General features: G+C 63.1%; 2 protein-coding genes across 3 annotated transcripts; one reads left to right on the top strand and one right to left on the bottom strand.

Moving 5' to 3' along the window:
* The first annotated feature begins 876 nt into the window (after positions 1-876).
* Positions 877-2,295, top strand: LOC127036808 (DNA-directed RNA polymerases I, II, and III subunit RPABC5-like). Its single transcript, XM_050928037.1, has 3 exons — positions 877-980; positions 1,112-1,207; positions 2,048-2,295. The coding sequence occupies exons 2-3, from the start codon at positions 1,113-1,115 to the stop codon at positions 2,154-2,156; spliced, it is 204 nt and encodes a 67-aa protein (XP_050783994.1). The 5' UTR covers positions 877-980; position 1,112; the 3' UTR covers positions 2,157-2,295.
* Positions 2,296-5,620: 3,325 nt separating this feature from the next.
* On the bottom strand, positions 5,621-17,940 carry PRMT1 (protein arginine methyltransferase 1). 2 transcript variants are annotated; one of them, XM_050928022.1, is made up of 12 exons: positions 17,870-17,940; positions 15,862-15,915; positions 15,134-15,181; positions 14,291-14,392; positions 13,453-13,608; positions 10,309-10,372; positions 9,758-9,900; positions 9,286-9,373; positions 7,210-7,325; positions 6,807-6,957; positions 6,456-6,577; positions 5,621-6,213 (listed from the first exon to the last, which is right to left on the bottom strand). In XM_050928022.1, the coding sequence occupies exons 1-12, from the start codon at positions 17,897-17,899 to the stop codon at positions 6,130-6,132; spliced, it is 1,158 nt and encodes a 385-aa protein (XP_050783979.1). In that variant the 5' UTR covers positions 17,900-17,940; the 3' UTR covers positions 5,621-6,129. The 2 variants fall into 2 exon arrangements, with proteins under 2 accessions (XP_050783979.1, XP_050783980.1); XM_050928023.1 differs by lacking the exon at positions 15,134-15,181 and having other exon boundaries at positions 17,870-17,939.

Consider the following 17,940-nt stretch of genomic DNA (forward strand, 5'->3'; position numbering starts at 1 on the left):
GGGAGGGGAGGGAGTAGAAGGGGCGGGACTGGGGGAGGAAATGGGGGCGGGGCTGGGGGTCTCTGGGGGCGGGGTCTGCGGAAGCGTATGGGGGAGGGGCTGGGGGGTCTCTGGGGGCGGGGTCTGCGGAAGGGAATGGGGGCGGGGCTGGGGAAGGGAATTGGGGAGGGGCTCGGGGGGTCTCTGGGGGCGGGGGCTGGGGAAGAGGCTGGAGGGGGAGGGGCTGGGGGGTCTCTTGAGGCGGGGTCTGGGGGAGGGAATTGGGGAGGGGCTGGGCGGGTCTCTGGGGGCGGGGGCTGGGGAAGGGAATTGGGGAGGGGCTGGGGGTCTCTGGGGGCGGGGGCTGAAGGGAATTGGGGAGGGTCTGGGGGGTCTCTGGGGGCGGGGGCGGGGGCGGGGGCTGGGGAAGAGGCTGGAGGGGGAGGGGCTGGGGGTCTCTGGGGGCGGGGGAAGGGAATTGAGGAGGGGCTGGGGGTCTCTGGGGGCGGGGGCTGGGGAAGGGGCTGGGGGTCTCTGGGGGCGGGGGCTGAAGGGAATTGGGGAGGGGCTGGGGGGGTCTCTGGGGGCGGGGGCTGGGGAAGAGGCTGGAGGGGGAGGGCCTGGGGTCTCTGGGGGCGGGGGCTGGGGAAGGGAATTGGGGAGGGGCTGGGGGGGTCTCTGGGGGCGGGGGCTGGGGAAGGGAATTGGGGAGGGGCTGCGGGGGTCTCTGGGGGCGGGGTCTGGGGGGGAAAAGCTGATAGGGGACCGGGGTAAATTGGGGTGACGGGCTGAGGGGGGGTCCAGCGCTGTTCGGTCCCGGGGGGGCTGGTTTTCGGGTTCAGACCCGTCCCGCCTGCGCCCCCCCATAACCCCGCGCGTAGGGGGCTGAACCCGCCCCTCCCCCGCGGCCGGCCCCGCCCCCCGGCCCCGCTGCCCCCTAGCGGCCGGCGCCGACCCGACAAAAACAAGCGGCGGCGGCGGGTTCCCGGGGGCTGCGCAGGGTGAGTCCGACCCCCGACCGGACCGGGACCCTGGCGGCCGCGCGGGGGGCGGGAGCTGCTGGGCGCGGGGGGGTTCCGGGGCCGGGCGGGGCCAGCCCCCCCCCCGCTCAGTGTCTCCCCCTCCCCCACAGGATGATCATCCCGGTCCGGTGCTTCACGTGCGGGAAAGTTGTGGGGAACAAGTGGGAGGCGTATCTGGGGCTGCTGCAGGCGGAGTATACGGAGGGGTAAGTGGGGTGCGCCGCACTCCCGACCTGCAGCCCCCCTCCCCGCTCCCCCCCGGGGCGCCGCACTCCCGACCTGCAGCCCCCCTCCCCGCTCCCCCCCGGGGCGCCGCACTCCCGACCTGCAGCCCCCCCTGGTGCTCCTCACTCCCGACCTGCCGCCCCCCCCGCTCCCCCCGGGGCGCCGCACTCCCGACCTGCAGCCCCCCCCCCGCTCCCCCCGGGGCGCCGCACTCCCGACCTGCAGCCCCCCCCCGCTCCCCCCGGGGCGCCGCACTCCCGACCTGCAGCCCCCCCCGCTCCCCCCGGGGCGCCGCACTCCCGACCTGCCGCCCCCCCTGGTGCTCCTCACTCCCGCACTCCCGACCTGCAGCCGCTCCCCCCGGGGCGCCGCACTCCCGACCTGCCGCCCCCCCCCCCCCGCTCTCCCCGGGGCGCCGCACTCCCGACCTGCCGCCCCCCCCCCCGCTCCCCCGGGGCGCCGCACTTCCGACCTGCCGCCCCCCTCCCCGCTCCCCCCCGGGGCGTCGCACTCCCGACCTGCCGCCCCCCCCCCCGCCGCTCCTCACTCCCGACCTGCAGCCCCCCCCGCCTGGTGCGCCGCACTCCCGACCTGCCGCGCCCCCCCCCGCTCCCCCCGCTGCTCCTCACTCCCGACCTGCCGCCCCCCTCCCCCGCTCCCCCCCGGGGCGTCGCACTCCCGACCCGCAGCCCCACCTCCCCCCGGTGCCCCTCACTCCCGACCTGCAGCCCCTACCCCCAGCCCGGTGCCCCTCACTCCAGACCCACAGCCTCCCAAGCCGGTGCCCCGCAGCCCCCCCATTCTAACCCGTCTCTCTGCAGGGACGCTCTGGACGCCCTGGGGCTGAAGCGATATTGCTGCCGGCGGATGCTGCTCTCCCACGTGGATCTGATCGAGAAGCTGCTGAATTATGCCCCCCTGGAGAAATAGCGCCCTCCAGTGGGGGGGGGCGAGGGATGCCCCCCCTCCGCGAGGCAGGAGTCATCTGTGCTCAATTTAACATGATGCTTTAGTGTGTGTGGGGCCGGTGGGGGAAGCCTCTGCCCCAGGCCAATAAACCCCAGCAAGACGCCCCTGTCTGCAGCCTGTTCTTCTACCAAGCCCTCCTGCCACTAAGCTTCCCTCTTCCTAGTGCCCCTTTCTTGCCCCCCCACATCCATCCTGCAGCCAGGAGCCCCTCCCCACACAAACACGTCTGGGGAATTCATGTTGCAGGTTCCAGGTCTGTTCCAATGGATGCCAGGCAGAGTTAAGGGTATGGCTGCCCAGTGGGAGGCAGAGTTAAGGTGGTGCTGGGGGAGAATGTGCCAGCTGAATTCTGCTGCTGACAACCTGGAAAGGGGGTTGGAAAAGGTGAAGTGGGGGGACTGGAAAATGGGGAGCCCCTGCCCCTCTGCAGGGGGGCTGGCAGGAGAGGTAGCTGCAGATCACCAAGGAACAGGTCTGGGGCTCCAGAACAGGGCCGGGGACCTAGACCACACCACAGCCCATTGACGCAGGCATCCATCTAGAACAGATCTAGAGCCAGGGGGAGTGCGTGTAGCGCACAAGCGGATAAACACACAGCGTCAATCTGGAACTCAGCAGGGCGAATCCAGCTTCTGGCTCTGGAACACACAGGATTTATCTAGAGCCCTGGTCCCCTGCTGCCCAAACCAGCTGGCCCCGGATCTCCTAAAAACTAGAGCTGACAATTTGCTAAATGGAAGTGGTGCCTCCCCCAGGGCAGGTCCTCAGGGAGTGGGATAAAGTTTATGATTCCAGTCCAGTCCTGGCTGGGATTGATTTCACAAAGCCGGAAACAATTCAGAGGCAAAGCAGCTAGGAGGAAAGTTCCAAACAGAAATGGAGGATCGTTCAAGAACATTTAATGATGTCCAAAAAGCCAGAAGTGAGAAAGGCGGCTGGACGGGTTTTAAAAAATAAAGTGGCCTAATTGAAAGGGGAGTCAAAAGCAGCTACGAAAAAGTGTAACAAATGGACACAAGCACTAGTTGCTAAAAATAATCAAGAGTTAGGAATTGTAGAAAATTGATAAGGGAAGGGAAAGGACACCAGGAGACATCTAGGGCCAGCATAACTAAGGACACTGAAGGAGTAATTTTTAACACCACTACCTTGATATAACACCACCCACTATAACACAAATTTGGATATAATGCAGTAAAGCAGCGCTGGGGGAGAACTGGGGACTGCGCACCCCAGTGGATCAAAGCAAGTTCAGTATAACGCAGTTTCACCTATAACGCGGTAAGATTTTTTGGCTCCCAAGGAGAGCGTTATATTGAGCTAGAGGTGTATATTAGTGGTATTGGTCCACTCCTAGATGAAGACATTAGAATAGCAACAATAATGCAGAAAAGACACAATTGTTCAGTATTTCTGATCTGTATTTGAGTAAAAAAAAAAAAAGGATGTATTCATAATCCACCCTAACACTTTCCATTCCACCAGTATCTCGAGGCTGGTAAGCAGCAGCTACCGCAGTGGGATCGTGTGAAATCAGCAGGTCCAGATATCTTCCATCCAAGAGTTTTAAAAGAGCTGGTCGAGGAGCTTGCTGGGCCATTACCGTTGCTTTTCCCCAACGTCTCAGCACCCTGGGAAGGGCCGGGAGACAGGGCGAAAGCCGTGTTGTGCTAGTATTTAAAAAGGGTAAATGGGCCGACCTGGGTAATTGAAGCCAGACCCCGAGCTGGTTAATGAAGGACGGTGGGCGAGGTCATTAATGCCAATCAAGCTGGGTTATGCAAACCAGCTCCTGTCGAACCAACAGGCAGAGAGGTAATTGTGCTGAGCCATTTGCCTTGGTACCACCGGGGCAGTTTGATTAAAAACCGGCCCTCGTTAAATGGCTTGAACACTGGCTGTGCCGGCTCCCTAGTGAGTTCTGGGCACCCCGCAGGGACCTGTTCTTGGCCCGGCCCTGGGCACTGTTTTTATCAAGGAGCTGGAGGAAATGCCCCCTAAAGACTGCGGATGACCCCAAACCTGGGGGAGAGTCAGTCCTAGAGCGACCCTGACCCCCAGCGGGTTGTAACGCGGCACCATGTGCGGGCGAAGCTGCCGAACCCGAGCTCCTAGGGGGCTGCGCAGACACGGGTGTCTCGGGAGCGGCGAGTGCTTTGACCCTGGGGTGCGCACGGCTGGACCTCGGGGCCCCAATTCCAGGAGACCGGGGATGAGGCCACAGGGTTCCCAGAAAACCTGCCTGAAAGCGATGCCAGGAGCCCAGCTCGGCTGAGCCCCCAGGGCAGGTGCAGGGGGGCTGAGCCCAAAGGCAGGGCCCTAGAGGAGGCGACAAACCTGGGCCCGTGGGCTTGAAGCCTGGCAGAGAGAGGGCAGCCGTGGGGCAGACTGCGCTGGAGACAGCTTGGGAAGGGGGAGTCCCACGTGGGGCCTTTGGGCCTGAGAATCAGCCCCTGGAGCCTGGCGCTTGTGGGGCTCTGTAAAGCCCTGGGGGGCTCAGCTTTCATAGGAAACACCCACAGCTTGGACCCCCCCAGACACAGGTTCAGGGAGGGCCCCCCAAGCTGGGCTTGAAGCCCAGGGCCTGGCTGACTCCCAGGGGCACAGGACCCAGGATCAGCATGTGCCCCATGACAGGCCACCCCCAACCCCCGAGATCAGGGCCCCCGTCAGGCACCACCCAGACAGAACTCAGCCCTCCTCCCCCGCCCCCATGTGCCAGGCTGGTGGGGGGGGAGCAGCCCTTGGGGACACACTAAGGATGGGGGGGATGGGGGTGGGGGATCAGGCTGAGGGCAGCCCCCACCTGAGGGTATTTTTCTAGCGGGGGGAGGAAAGATCTGGTGCATCCACAGGGGATTGGGAGGCGTCCAGGAAGCCCCTGCCCCCAAAATGCCAAATCTGCTACCTCCACTCCAGGCAGGACCCCCACTTCCTGGATGACTGGCCATAGGGGGCAGCCAGGGATCGGGGGGGGGGGGGGGGCGGCAGAACAGAGCACAGCTCTAAGCCACACCCCCATGGGGAGTTCCCCCCCCATCACCCCACAGCTGTCACTTAGCAGGTCTGGGGGTGCAATGAAGCCAGGACTCTAGGGGTCTCTGCCCAGCCCTAGGACAGAGGCAGGGGAGGAACCAGGACTCCTGGGTTCTATCCCCAGCTCTGGGAGGGGCTAGGAGCCAGGACACCTGGGTTCTGCAGCCATATAGCTCCTGGCCTGGGGGGCTGCCCAGAGAGGGGAGCCCCCCAACTCCCCACCCAGAGGCTTCTGGGTGCCAGGACAGGACAAAGGGGGCCCAGCCACAGGCAGGTTTTGGGGTACAGAGCAGCAGGAGCCAGTTTAGGCATGCCAGGCCCACCCTACCCAGTAAGCCACGGGGGGGCGCGGTTTGGGGCCCCCCCACCCCGCCCAGGCAGCCAGGGGCCCCGTTTCATCTCTTTATTTTCTCATGAATGTAGCCATATAAAAACATAACTTATGAAACAGTCACGATGTGTCAACCGGGAGGGGGTAAAAGGGGGCGGGGGGGGGGACAGAACCGTCAGCAAAACAAACCGGGAACCCTCCCCATAGCCCCCCCCGACCTGCCCCCCAGCTAAAAAACAGGGCAGCCTCCCCCCACCGGAGCAGAGGGACTCAGCTGAGCCCCAGAGCCCCTCAAGGGTGTCCCAGGATGGGAGGGGGGGCAGTGAGGTACTTAGTTACTGGGGGGGGGGTTTGCTGGTTTAAAAGCAGATGGAAGGGAGGGGTGGGGGGGGCCCAGGGCAGAGGGAGACAATCACCCCCCTCCCCCAAGGGCCACGCAGGGAGGGGGGAGTCAGTGGCAGCTCTGTGTCCTCCTGGCCATGAGAAGGGCCCTGGTGCCCGCGGCTCTGAGCCTGCCCCGGGGGGGCACACAGCGCGATGGGAGGGCGGGGGGGGGACATGGGGGGGCTAGCGCATGCGGTAATCCGTGGAGCAGGACAGTTCACACAGCTGGCCCTTGAAGTCCAGGTCGATGGTGAAGTCCAGGTCCCGCTGCAGGGGAGAGATTGGGGGGGAGGGGGTGTCAGTCACAGGGGTCTGGCTCACCAGTCCCTACCTCCCAGCATGCACTGCACCAGTCCCTGCCCCCCAGCCCCCTCTCCAGCAGCGGGGAGTTCCACAGGGCAGTGCCCCTTGGAGGACCACCATCCAGCTCTCCAGAACCCCAGGGAGGGGGGCGGCCCCCCAAGCCCTGATGGGGGCACCCCCGCCGGTGCCCCCCGCCCGTCACTCACGTTGTTCTTGGCATTGGGCTTCATGCTGATGGTGCCGAAGATCTCCTCGCCCGTCTTCACCGTCAGGTAGTCCTCCATGTAGAACACCGTCTGCTTCCAGTGGGTGTAGGGCGACTCCGGGCCTGGGGGGGCGGGGTGTCAGGGGAGGGGGCTGGGGTCAGCCCCACCCCCCACCTGGAGTCCCTCCCCAGGCCCCACCCCCACCAACCATTCCATCCTTTGGCCCATCCCCAGCCCCCACCCCACCCCCAGTTCCATCCTTTGGCCCCACCCCCAGTTCCATCCTTTGGCCCCGCCCCCACATCCCATCCCCCACCCCCAGTTCCATCCTTTGGCCCCCGCCCCCCGTACTGGTGGAGAAGCCCGTTCGCTTGTGACAGCGGGTGAACTCGATGTTGAAATACGCCACGAGCGCGTGGATGTAGTCGTTGCGTTTCACTTGGAGGCAGAAGGGCGAGGTGAACGTCAGGTCCTCCACCTTCACCGTGTAGATGTCCACCTCCTGCGGGAGAGCGGGGTCAGCGCTGCCCCTACACCCACCCACCGCCACAGGGCCCCCCGGCCCCACCGCCCACTCCCCAGAGCCGCAGAACAGAGCCTTCCCACCCCCAACGCCAGGCCCTGCCTGGGGAACCCCCGGGGCTGAGGGGGACTCTCCGTCCCTGTGCCACAGGCTGGGATTGTCTCTCCTGGCACCCAATCCCTTGCACGTTTCCCAGACGCCAGCCCCACTGGCCCCCCCTCCGCACTGCACCTTGATGAGGCAGGCGTTGGTGACCAGCTGCTTTGGGTCCACCACGTCCACCAGCGGCTCCTTGATGGCCACGTCCTTGATGCAGGACATGTCAAAGCCGTAGACGTTCTCCCACCCTGGGGATGAGACGTTATTGGATCGGAGAAGGGACCAAAACGAATCTTATACACAGTGTGACGCGGGGCCACAAAGGGTTAAACCCCCTGCAGGATACAGGACCCAAACTGGACCTTAGAAAAGGGTGTAAACGGTAATTAGGGCCATTCCATGCTAGATAGGCTCCAACTGACTGCAAACCTGGATCGGTGGAGAATTGGAGGTGACACTAATTGTGTGTTTACACTTACATCTGACTAGGTGTTAGCCATGTAAACAGACGGCTCCTGTCTGTCACTATGGCGGCTGATTCAGAGATCAAAAGGGAATATTAACATTTAGATAAATCTCCGGGTGAAATCACTGTCTCTACAGCTCTGAAACTGCCTAACAGCTCAACTGCCTTATGTTAATCAGGGTAGCTAATTACCTGGAAACGGAACTGCCTCAAGGCTCCATGGTTGCCTACCCTTGGCCTAAGGACTAAGAACCCCGTGTCCTGATCTTTCTCAGATCTGCCTGATGCTTCCTGCAGGGGAAGTTTAAACCACTACCCAGATCTGCAGTCCGGTCGGGATCCCCCTGAATACGGACACGGGACTATAACCTGCGGACTAATTCTGTACGCACGCTTCACGGCGACCAAGCTCATCACCTCTGCTACGAACCTGATCTCGGAGCTGCGCTCACGTCTGCCCGTGCACTGACCTTTTCACAAATTCTCTCTTTTCTTTAATAAATGTTTGTTTAGTTAACGAGGATCGGCTGAACGTGCGTATTTGGGGAAGTTCTGGCACATTCATTAACCTGGGAGGTGACATGTCCGATCCTTTGGGGTTGGTAGAACTTTCTTAGATGATGAATACGATTTTCAGTGATCCCCAGCACACCCACCGTGGGTGTCTGGGGGGAGGCCTGAGGCCCCGCTGCTTTAACCCAGTGGTGTCCAAACTTTTTATCCAGGGACTCATTGAAGAAAACAGTTGATCCCGTGACCCAATGGAGCTGGGGATGAGGGGCTTAGGACCGAGGTGTGGGGATGAGGGCTGCAGGGTGGGGCTGGGAATGAGGGGTTCGTGTGGGAGGGGTTCAGGGCTGGGGTGCAGGGTGGGGCTGGGAATCAGGGGTTTGGGGTGTGGGAAGGGGCTCTGGGTTGGAGCAGAGGGTCAGGGCTCTGGGCTGGGGATGAGGAGTTTGGGGTGCACGAGGGGGCTCTGGTTTTGGGGGGACTCAGGGCTGGGGCAGGGGGTTACCTCCCAGTCAGCGGGGTTCAGAGGGAGTTTCCTGCCTCTCCTGGCACCGCGGACAGGGCTGCGCCCCAGAAGCGGCCAGCAGCAGATCCAGCTGCTAGGCAGAGGCGGCTCCGCACAGCTCTTGCCCGCAGGCACTGCCCCCCAGCCCCCACTGACCGGGAACTGGCCAATGGGAGAGCAGAGCCAGTGCTCGAGGTGGGGGTGTGACGAAGGGGCCCCTCCGCCTAGGAGCCGGACCGGCTGCTGCGCGGTCTCAGAACAGGTCGGGACTGGCCTGCCGGAGCCGGGCAGCACCGACGCCTGGACTCAGCCCTTCACTCCCAGGCGTGGGTCGCACCCCCGGGCTAAGGGAACCGGATCGTTGGCCTCGGGGTGGCCAGGGAGGTGTAACGGAAGCTGTGGTGGCTGCTTTGGAAAATCCAAGTCTTGGAAGATCCACCAGCTTTGGGACTGTCTGCTCCATTCTTTGGGGTTCACCCTGAGGAACCTCAGTGGGGCTCCCCCGGGATCCTCATCACCGAGGAGCCGCAGTCAGACCCTGCAGGCGGAGCGAGACCCCCGCTCCCCCCAAAGGACAGAGAGACAGGGCCACACCAGGCCCCACCCCAGCGCAACAGGCAGTAACACCCCGAATTCAGGCCCCGCCCCAGGCAGAGCCACCAGGACCGGCGCCCTGAGAACACTGACCCGGCCCCCGAGGGGCTACATCCCCCCCCCCCCCACTCACAGTGGATCTTGTAGTCCTTGTACTGCCGGTCCTCAATGGCCGTGACGTACAGGGTGGCCCGGTCAGGGAAGATGAGTCCGTCGGGGGTCTGGGGAGACAGATGGGGGGGGTCACTGAGTGTCAGCCCCTAAAATCCCTGTTTCCCCCACCCCCACAGCACCTAGACACAGGGCCCCCAGAACAGAACACAGGACCTTGCCCCACTAAGGGGCAGGGCCTGGCTGCCTTTCCCCTCTAGGGGGTGCCAGGTCCCACCCAGCCCCAGGGCACGGACCACCTGGCTCAGGGGGGCAGGGAAAGGGGCCTAGGGCCTGTCCCCTCTAGGGGGCGCTGGCTCTGACCCACTCCCAAGTTAGGGACTGGCTGGCTCAGGGAATGGGACACAGGGCCTGTCCCCTCCGAGGGAACCGGCTCCCATCTGACCCCATGGCAGGTCATTGGGGGGAAGGGAAGGGGGCCCACAGGGACCCACCAGCCACTTGTCGCGGGCGTAGATGACGGTGTTGAGCATGGACTCGTAGAAGAGGCAGTAGCCCATCCACTCGCTGATGATGATGTCGACTTTCTCCACCGGCAGCTCCACCTCCTCCACCTTGCCCTTGATGATGGACACCACTGCAGGGGAGGGGATGGGGGGGGGGTCTCAGTGCAGGGGATGGGCCAGACATGGGGGAGATGCTCTAGAGAGGATGGACGCAGACCCCCCGGGGCTGCGAGGGGACGAGCTGCTGTTTCCTGTTATGGGGGTGCAGGGCGGGGGCCCTGTGGGGAGAGCCGCCCTGGTCGAGGTGGGAGGCACCACGACTAGGCCCAGCGAGGCTCCGGGGGGCAGCCTGGGAGCAATGGGAGAGTGGCTCCGGGGGAGAGGCAATAGGGGCAGGAGGTCACTCCAGGGGATTCAGGAGGACTCTAGGGATGAGGGCAGGAGGTTCCGAGGAGGCAGCACCCCAGGAAAGATGAGGGGGAAGTGGGGGTCTGGGGAGCTCCTGGGGGAGAGAGAGGGGCAGGGGGGCTCCCACTCACCATGGTCCAGCTTGTTGGCTTTGACGATTTTGACGGCGTAGTCGGAGATGCTGGAGCACTCGATCTGCAGGGGGAGCCAGGGGTCAGTGGAGAGACGACACCCCCCCAGCAGGGCTGGGGGAGGTCAGTGGAAAGAGATGAACCCCAACAGCAAGGCCGCAACGTGGGGCAGGGGTGGAACGGGGAGGTTGGGGGTGGGGCCCCGGGAGAGAGAAACAGGTGCAAACTGTTCCCCGAGGGTGGATATCAGGGGTTCACAGTCAGGCTGGAAGGACGTAACGGGTGGGGTCCCGCAGGGATCGGGTCTCGGCCCGGTTCTGTTCAATGTCTTCACCAATGATTCAGACACTGGCACAGAGAGGACACGGACAGTCTGCGGACGATACCAAGCTGGGCGGGGCTGCAAGTGCTTCGGAGGAGAGGATTGAAATTCAAAGTGATCTCGATGAACTGGGGAAATGGTCTGAAGTAAACAGGGTGAAATCCAGTGAGGACAAATGCAAAGTGCCCCACTTCGGAAGGAACCATCGGTCGCACACACAATGGGGAAATGGCGGCCTAGGACGGAGTCCTGCGGAAAGGGGCCTGGGGGGCAGAGTGGATCACAAGCTAAATACGAGTCAACAGGGTAACGCGGCTGCAAAAAAGGTAATAACCAAATTTTTCTTTTTTAAGTACATCAGAAGCAGGACGTGTGCTAACCAACCAGGGGGCCCCTGGACGATCGAGATCCAAAAGGAGGCTTAAAGATGGTAAAGTCATTGAGGAGAAACTAAATGGATTCTTTGCTTCAGTCTTCTCAGCTGAGGATGTCAGGGAGATTCCCAAACCTGAGCCGGCCTTCGTAGGTGACAAATCTGAGGAACTGTCACAGATTGAAGTGTCACTAGAGGAGGTTTTGGAATTAATTGATAAACGTAACGGTAACAAGTCACCAGGACCAGATGGCATTCAGCCAAGGGTTCTGAAAGAACTCAAATCTGACACTGTGGAACTATTAATGTGGGTTTGTAACCTGTCCCTTGAATCAGCTTCTGTACTCAGTGACTGGAAGTTGGCTAATGTAAAGCCAATATTTAAAAAGGGCTCTAGAGGTGATCCTGGCAGTTACAGACCAGTAAGTCTAACGTCAGTACTGGGCAAATTAGTCGAAACAATAGTAAAGAATAAAATTGTCAGACAGACAGAAGAACATAAATTGTTGGGCAATAGTCAACGTGGTTTCTGTAAAGGGAAATCGTGTTTTACTGATCTATTAGAGTTCTCTGAATGGGTCAACAAACATGTGGACAAGGGGGATCCAGTGGACGTAGTGTACTTAGATTTCCAGAAAGCCTTTGACAAGGTCCCTCACCAAAGGCTCTTGCGTAAATTAAGTTGCCGTGGGATAAAAGGGAAGGTCCTTTCATGGACTGAGAACTGGTTAAAAAAGGCAGAGAACAAAGGGTAGGAATAAATGGTAAGTTTTCCAAATGGAGAGGGGTAACTAGTGGTGTTCCCCAAGAGTCAGTGTTAGGACCAATCCTAGTCAACGTATTCATAAATGATCTGGAGAAAGGGGTAAACAGTGAGGTGGCAAAGTTTGCAGATGATACTAAACTGCTCAAGATAGTTCAGACCAAAGCAGACTGTGAAGAACTTCAAAAAGATCCCACAAAACTAAGTGATTGGGCAACAAAATAACCCCAGCTATACATACAACATGATGGGGGCTAATTTAGCTACGAGTCAGGAAAGATCTTGGAGTTATCGTGGACAGTTCTCTGAAGACGTCCACGCAGTGTGCAGAGGCAGTCAAAAAAGCAAAGAGGATGTTCAGAATAATTCGAAAAGGGATAGAGAATAAGATGGAGAATATCTTATTGCCCTTATAGAAATCCATGGTACGCCCACATCTCAAAATTCTGTGTACAGATGTGGCCTCCTCATCTCATAAAAGATCTACTGGCACTAGAAAAGGTTCAGAGAAAGGCAATTAAAATGATTCGGGGTTTGGAGAGGGTCCTGTAGGAGGAGAGATTAAAGAGGCTGGGACTGTTCAGCTTGGAAAAGAGGAGACGAAGGGGGGATATGACAGGTCTATAAAATCATGAGTGACGTGGAGAAAGTGGATAAGGAAAAGTTATTTACTTGTTCCCATTATACAAGAACTAGGGGTCAGCAAATGAAATGAATGGGCAGCAGGTTTAAAACAAACGAAAGGAAGTTCTTCTTCACGCAGCGCACAGGCAGCCTGTGGAACTCCCTGCCTGACGGGGTTGTTAGGCTGGGACTAGAACAGGGTTTAAAAGGGAACTGGATACATTCATGGAGCCAGGCTGGGTAAGGAACGGTGTCCCTGGCCTCTGTCTGTCAGAGGGTGGAGATGGACGGCAGGAGAGCACTCCCTCTGGGGCACCTGGCACTGGCCACTGCCGGCAGACAGGACACTGGTCTGGATGGACCTTTGGCCTGACCCCGTACGGCCGTTCTTATGTTCTTATGTAAGAAGAGAACATCATTCTGGGATGTATTAGCAGCGGTGTTGTAAGCGAGACACGAGAAATAATTCTTCCGCTCTGCTCTGCGCTGATATAGTCTCAACTGGAGGATTGTGTCCAGTTCTGGGTGCCACATTTCAGGAAAGATGTGGACAAAATGGAGAAAGTCCAGAGAAGAGGAACAAAAATGATGGAAAAGTCTAGAAAACGTGAGCTATGGGGGAAGACTGAAAACGGGGGTTTCTTTAGAATGGAGACGAGAAGCCACAAGTTCGTAAAAGGTTACAAGGAGGAGGGAGAAGATTGTTCTCGTTAACCTCTGAGGATCGGACAAGAAGCAACGGGCTTAAACTGCAGCCAGGGAGGATTCGGCTGGACACTAGGAGAAACGTCCTGACTGTCGGGTGGTGAAGCTCTGCAATAAATCGCTCAGGGAGGTGGTGGAATCGCTGTGCTTGGGGATTGTTAAAAGCAGGTTGGACAAACCCGTCAGGAGCCATCTAGATAATACCGAGTCCTGCCCTGAGTGCAGGGGACTGGACAGGAGCCCTCGCGAGGCCCCTTCCAGCCCTTTGGTGGTACAAAACCCTTGGGGGGCCCAGGGCAGGGAAGCTGGAGGGGTGCCCCAGCTGGGCAGCAACGGGTCAGGGGGCCCGGGACTCACCCCGATGACCCGCTTGGCGCCCGCCTTGGCCGCGAACATGCAGAGAATCCCGGTGCCACTGCCCACGTCCAGAACCACCTTGTCCTTGAAGAGGTGCCGGTTGTGGAACATGGAGTTTCTGTAGGTCAGAGTGCGAACCTCGTCCTTCAGCATCTCCTGGGGGGATATGGGGGTCAGCGGGGGCCCCCCAACCCCACCCAGCCCACTCCCCGTGCCCCTCGTCCTTCAGCATCTCCTGGGGGGATACGGGGGTCAGCGAGGGCCTCCCAGCCCACTCCCCATGGCCCTTGTCCTTCAGCATCTCCTGGGGGGATATGGGGGTCAGCGAGGGCCCCCCAGCCCACTCCCCATGCCCCTTGTCCTTCAGCATCTCCTGGGGGGATATGGGGGTCAGCGGGGGCCCCCCAGCCCCACCCAGCCCACTCCCCGTGCGCCTTGTCCTTCAGCATCTCCTGGGGGGATACGGGGGTCAGCGGGGGCTCCCCAGCCCACTCCCCATGCCCCTTGTCCTTCAGCATCTCCTGGGGGGATACGGGGGTCAGTGGGGGCCCCCCAACCCCACCCAGCCCACTCCCCATGCCCCTCATCCTTCAGTGTCTCCTGTGGGGGGGACAGGGGGTCAGCGGGGGCCCCCCCAACCCCACATGTGTTGTCCTGCAGCACCTCCAGGGAGGAAGGGAGCCCCCCCCACCCCACCCAGCCCCCCCAGTGCACCTCGTCCTCCAGTTCCTCCAGGTGGGGACAGGTGGCAGGGATGTGCCCACGAAGCCGGGTACCCCCCAGAGACCTCTGCCCCCAACCCGTGGTCCTGGAGCGCCCCCTCCCCTCCCCCACTGACCTCGTGGATGCCGAAGTGGGCGTAGGAGTCGAAGTAATAATCCTTGGACGTCATCTCCTCGGCCGTGGGCTTCACGCTGCTCTCAGCCTGGGGGCAGGACACCTGGGGGGCGGGGGCGCCACAGTCAGACAGACGTTCCCAAACACACCACAGGGATGGCGCTGAGCCACAGGGCCCCCCCCATCAGCCCCACAGACCCAGGCCAGCCTGTATCCACTCCCTACATCAGCCCCACAGGCCCAGCCCAGCTGGTACCCAGCCCCCACATCAGCCCCACAGCTCCAGCCTGGTCTGTATCCAGCCCACAAGCTCTGATATCAGCCCCACAGACCCAGGCCAGCCTGTATCCACCCCCTACATCAGCCCCACAGGCCCAGCCCAGCTGGTATCCAGCCCCCACATCAGCCCCAGACGCAGCCCAGCCTGTATCCACCTCCCAGCTCCAACATCAGCCCCACCCCCCAGCCCCCACATCAGCCCCACAGACCCAGCCCGGCCTGTATCCAGCCCCCAGCTCCGACATCAACCCCATGGGCCCAGTCCAGCCAGTATCCACTCCCTATGACCTGCCCCACAGACCCAGCCTGTAGCTCCACCCCATCCCCAACACCAGTCCCCGGGTAGTGTCACTACCCCCATGCAGAGCCCCCTGGCACCAGACAGCACCACTCTGGGGGCCTGGGCTGAAGGCCTGGCATCAGGGGACCCGGCCCCCCATCTTTCCCCCTCTCCTGGTGGGGCCCAGTGCACGTCTGCTTGGCAGGAACAATGCAGGGCTAGGACGCGTAGCCCCGAGCCCCCCCATTCCAGCCCCCCGCAGAGCTGGGTCTCCCCGCGCCCCACCTCCATTCCCCCACCGACCGCACCCACAATGCACCGCAGGAGCTGGGGCTGGAGACCAAGTTAAGGAAACTGGGGAATTACTGGTTCCCCCCTTCCCTCCCCTGCAGCCACCTGCCCACCCCAGGCCACAGACTCCCACCCAAGCACAAAGCCCCCATCAGGTACCTGCTCCCCCCCAGGCACAGAACCAACAGCTACTCCCTTACCCCCCGAGGTCCAACCATGCACACAGCCCCACAGCAGCAACCCACCACCCTCAAAAACTCCCAGCCAGTAACCCCCATACAGAACACAGGGCCCTAGGAGCTTCCTATGGGACAGCCCTGCAGAAAGCCGCCCCCCCAGCAGACACACACTGCCCCCCTAGGGCTGAGCAATGTGTGAGGAATGGGTCACAACCTGCCTGCGGAGAGGACAGATGCTCTGAGCTGGGATGGGGGTGGGGGGTGTCCTGGATCCCTTTGGTCCGCCTGCCCATAGTTTATCTGACTCCAGAGGGGAGTTTGGGGGCTGGCAGCCACGGGATGGGGCAGGGCAAGGCCGGGGGTGAGGGGTCTGTAGAAATGGGGGACGGTCGCTGGCCAGCACGGGGAAAGGGTCAGGGGTGGGGTGTCACCAGTCACTGCTGGGAACGAGCGGGGGGGGGCGGGGGGAGAAGTTACCGGCCGGCCCTGGGGGTCACTAGCCCCACGAGCCCTGGCCTGGCCCCTCACTCAAAGGATATTTACATCTTCTATCGCAGTCTGCAGGCTCATCCCATTAGCCAGCGTGGCTACAAAATTCTAGGAGAAAGTAACGGAGACAAGTCAATGGGGGGCTCAGGGACCGGGGGGGGCCGAGCCCCCCAGAGCCAGGCTCTCCCTAACACTGTGCCCGGGGCCACTGCTCTCAGCTGCCAGGGGAGGGGTGACAGAGATCACGGGGGGGGGCTCCAACCCCACAGAGAATGAGCACCGAGCCAGGACCAGAACAGCCCCCCCAGCCCTGCCGGTGCCCCCCACTCCCGACCCGCGCCCTCCTCAGCCCTGCTGGTGACCCCCACTCCCGAGCTGCGGCCCCCCCAGCCCTGCCGGTGCCCCCCACTCCCGGCCTCCAGCTCCCCCCAGCTCTGCTGGTGCCCCCCGCTCCCAACCTCCAGCTCCCCCCAGCTCTGCTGGTGCCCCCCACTCCCGACCTCCTGACCCCCCCAGCCCTGTCGGTGCCCCCCACTCCCAACCTCCAGCCCCCCCAGCGCTGTCGGTGTCCCCCACTCCCGACCTCCTGACCCCCCAGCCCTGTCGGTGTCCCCCACTCCCGACCTCCTGCCCTCCCCCACAGCCCTGCCGGTGCCCCCCACTCCCGACCTCCTGCCCTCCCCCACAGCCCTGCCGGTGCCCCCCACTCCCAACCTCCTGCCCTCCCCCACAGCCCTGCCGGTGCCCCCCACTCCCGACCTCCAGCCCCCCCAGCCCTGTCGGTGTCCCCCACTCCCGACCTCCTGCCCTCCCCCACAGCCCTGCCGGTGCCCCCCACTCCCGACCTCCTGACCCCCCAGCCCAGTCGGTGCCCCCCACTCCCGACCCGCGCCCTCCTCAGCCCTGCTGGTGCCCCCCACTCCCGACCTCCTGCCCTCCCCCACAGCCCTGCCGGTGCCCCCCACTCCCAACCTCCTGCCCTCCTCAGCCCTGCTGGTGCCCCCCACTCCCGACCTCCTGCCCCCCCAGCCCTGTCAGTGCCCCCAACTCCCGGCCTCCAGCCGCCCCCAGCTCTGCTAGTGCCCCCCACTCCCAACCTCCAGCCCCCCCCAGCTCTGCTAGTGCCCCCCACTCCCAACCTCCTGCCCCCCCCCAGCCCTGTCGGTGCCCCCCACTCCCAACCTCCTGCCCCCCCCAGCCCTGTCGGTGTCCCCCACTCCCGACCTCCTGACCCCCCAGCCCTGTCGGTGCCCCCCACTCCCGACCTCCAGCCCCCCCCAGCTCTGCTGGTGCCCCCCACTCCCGACCTCCTGCCCCCCCAGCCCTGCCAGTGCCCCCCACTCCCGACCTCCTGCCCCCCCAGCCCTGCTGGTGCCCCCCACTCCCGGCCTCCAGCCCCCCTCTGCCAGCCCCGCCCCCACCCCCCAATGCGAGGAGGTCGCGGGACCGGAACCAGCCGCAGGGACCCCGCGCTCCGCAGTGGTGGGAGATGGACGCGCCCCCCCATTACCCCCCCGCACAGGCCCCGCCCCAATTCCCCCCCCGCGGATCCGCCTCCCGGGCAGCCCCCGCCCCTTTATCCGCAGGCGTGAGCTGGGGGGGCCGCCTAGACCCGCCCCCCGCAGAGACCCCCCCTCCCGCAGAGACCCCCCCGCCGGGCTCCCCCTCCCCCCGCCCGCCGAGACCCCCCCCGCCCCCGCCGGGCTTCCCTCCTCCCCCCCTCCCCCGCCTAGACCCGCCCCCCGCCGAGACCCCCCCTCCCCCTGAGGCCCCCCCCCGCCGGGCTCCCCCTCCCCCGCCGGGCTTCCCTCCTCCGCCCCTGACACCTCCCCCGCCGAGACCCCCCCACCGGGCTTCCCCTCCCCCCGCCCGCCGAGACCCCCCCCGCCCCCTCCCTCCTCCGCCCCCTCCCGCCGAGACCCCCCCGCCCCCACCAGGCTCCCCCCTCCCCTGAGACCCCCCCGCCTAGACCCGCCCCCCGCAGAGACCCCCCTTCCCCCTGAGACCCCCCCCGCCGGGCTCCCCCCCCCCCGCGGCCCCGCACGTGCCGCCCGGCCCCCACCTCCATGGTGCAGTTGGTCGCCTCCGCCATCTTGCGAGCGAAGCGCAGAGAGAGCGAAAGCCCCGCCCCCC

Source organism: Gopherus flavomarginatus, chromosome 18 (assembly GCF_025201925.1).
Source record: "Gopherus flavomarginatus isolate rGopFla2 chromosome 18, rGopFla2.mat.asm, whole genome shotgun sequence".
NCBI classification, from domain to species: domain Eukaryota; kingdom Metazoa; phylum Chordata; order Testudines; family Testudinidae; genus Gopherus; species Gopherus flavomarginatus.

Coding starts and splice junctions, on each gene's coding strand:
- LOC127036808 (XM_050928037.1), top strand. CDS start 1,113: ATGATCATCCCGGTCCGGTGCTTCACGTGCGGGAAAGTTGTGGGGAAC. Junction 1,208..2,047: donor CAGGCGGAGTATACGGAGGG/GTAAGTGGGGTG, acceptor GTCTCTCTGCAG/GGACGCTCTGGACGCCCTGG.
- PRMT1 (XM_050928022.1), bottom strand. CDS start 17,899: ATGGCGGAGGCGACCAACTGCACCATGGAG. Junction 15,916..17,869: donor CGACCAACTGCACCATGGAG/GTGGGGGCCGGG, acceptor ACTTTCTCCTAG/AATTTTGTAGCCACGCTGGC. Junction 9,901..10,308: donor AGCCAACAAGCTGGACCATG/GTGAGTGGGAGC, acceptor CCTCCCCTGCAG/TGGTGTCCATCATCAAGGGC.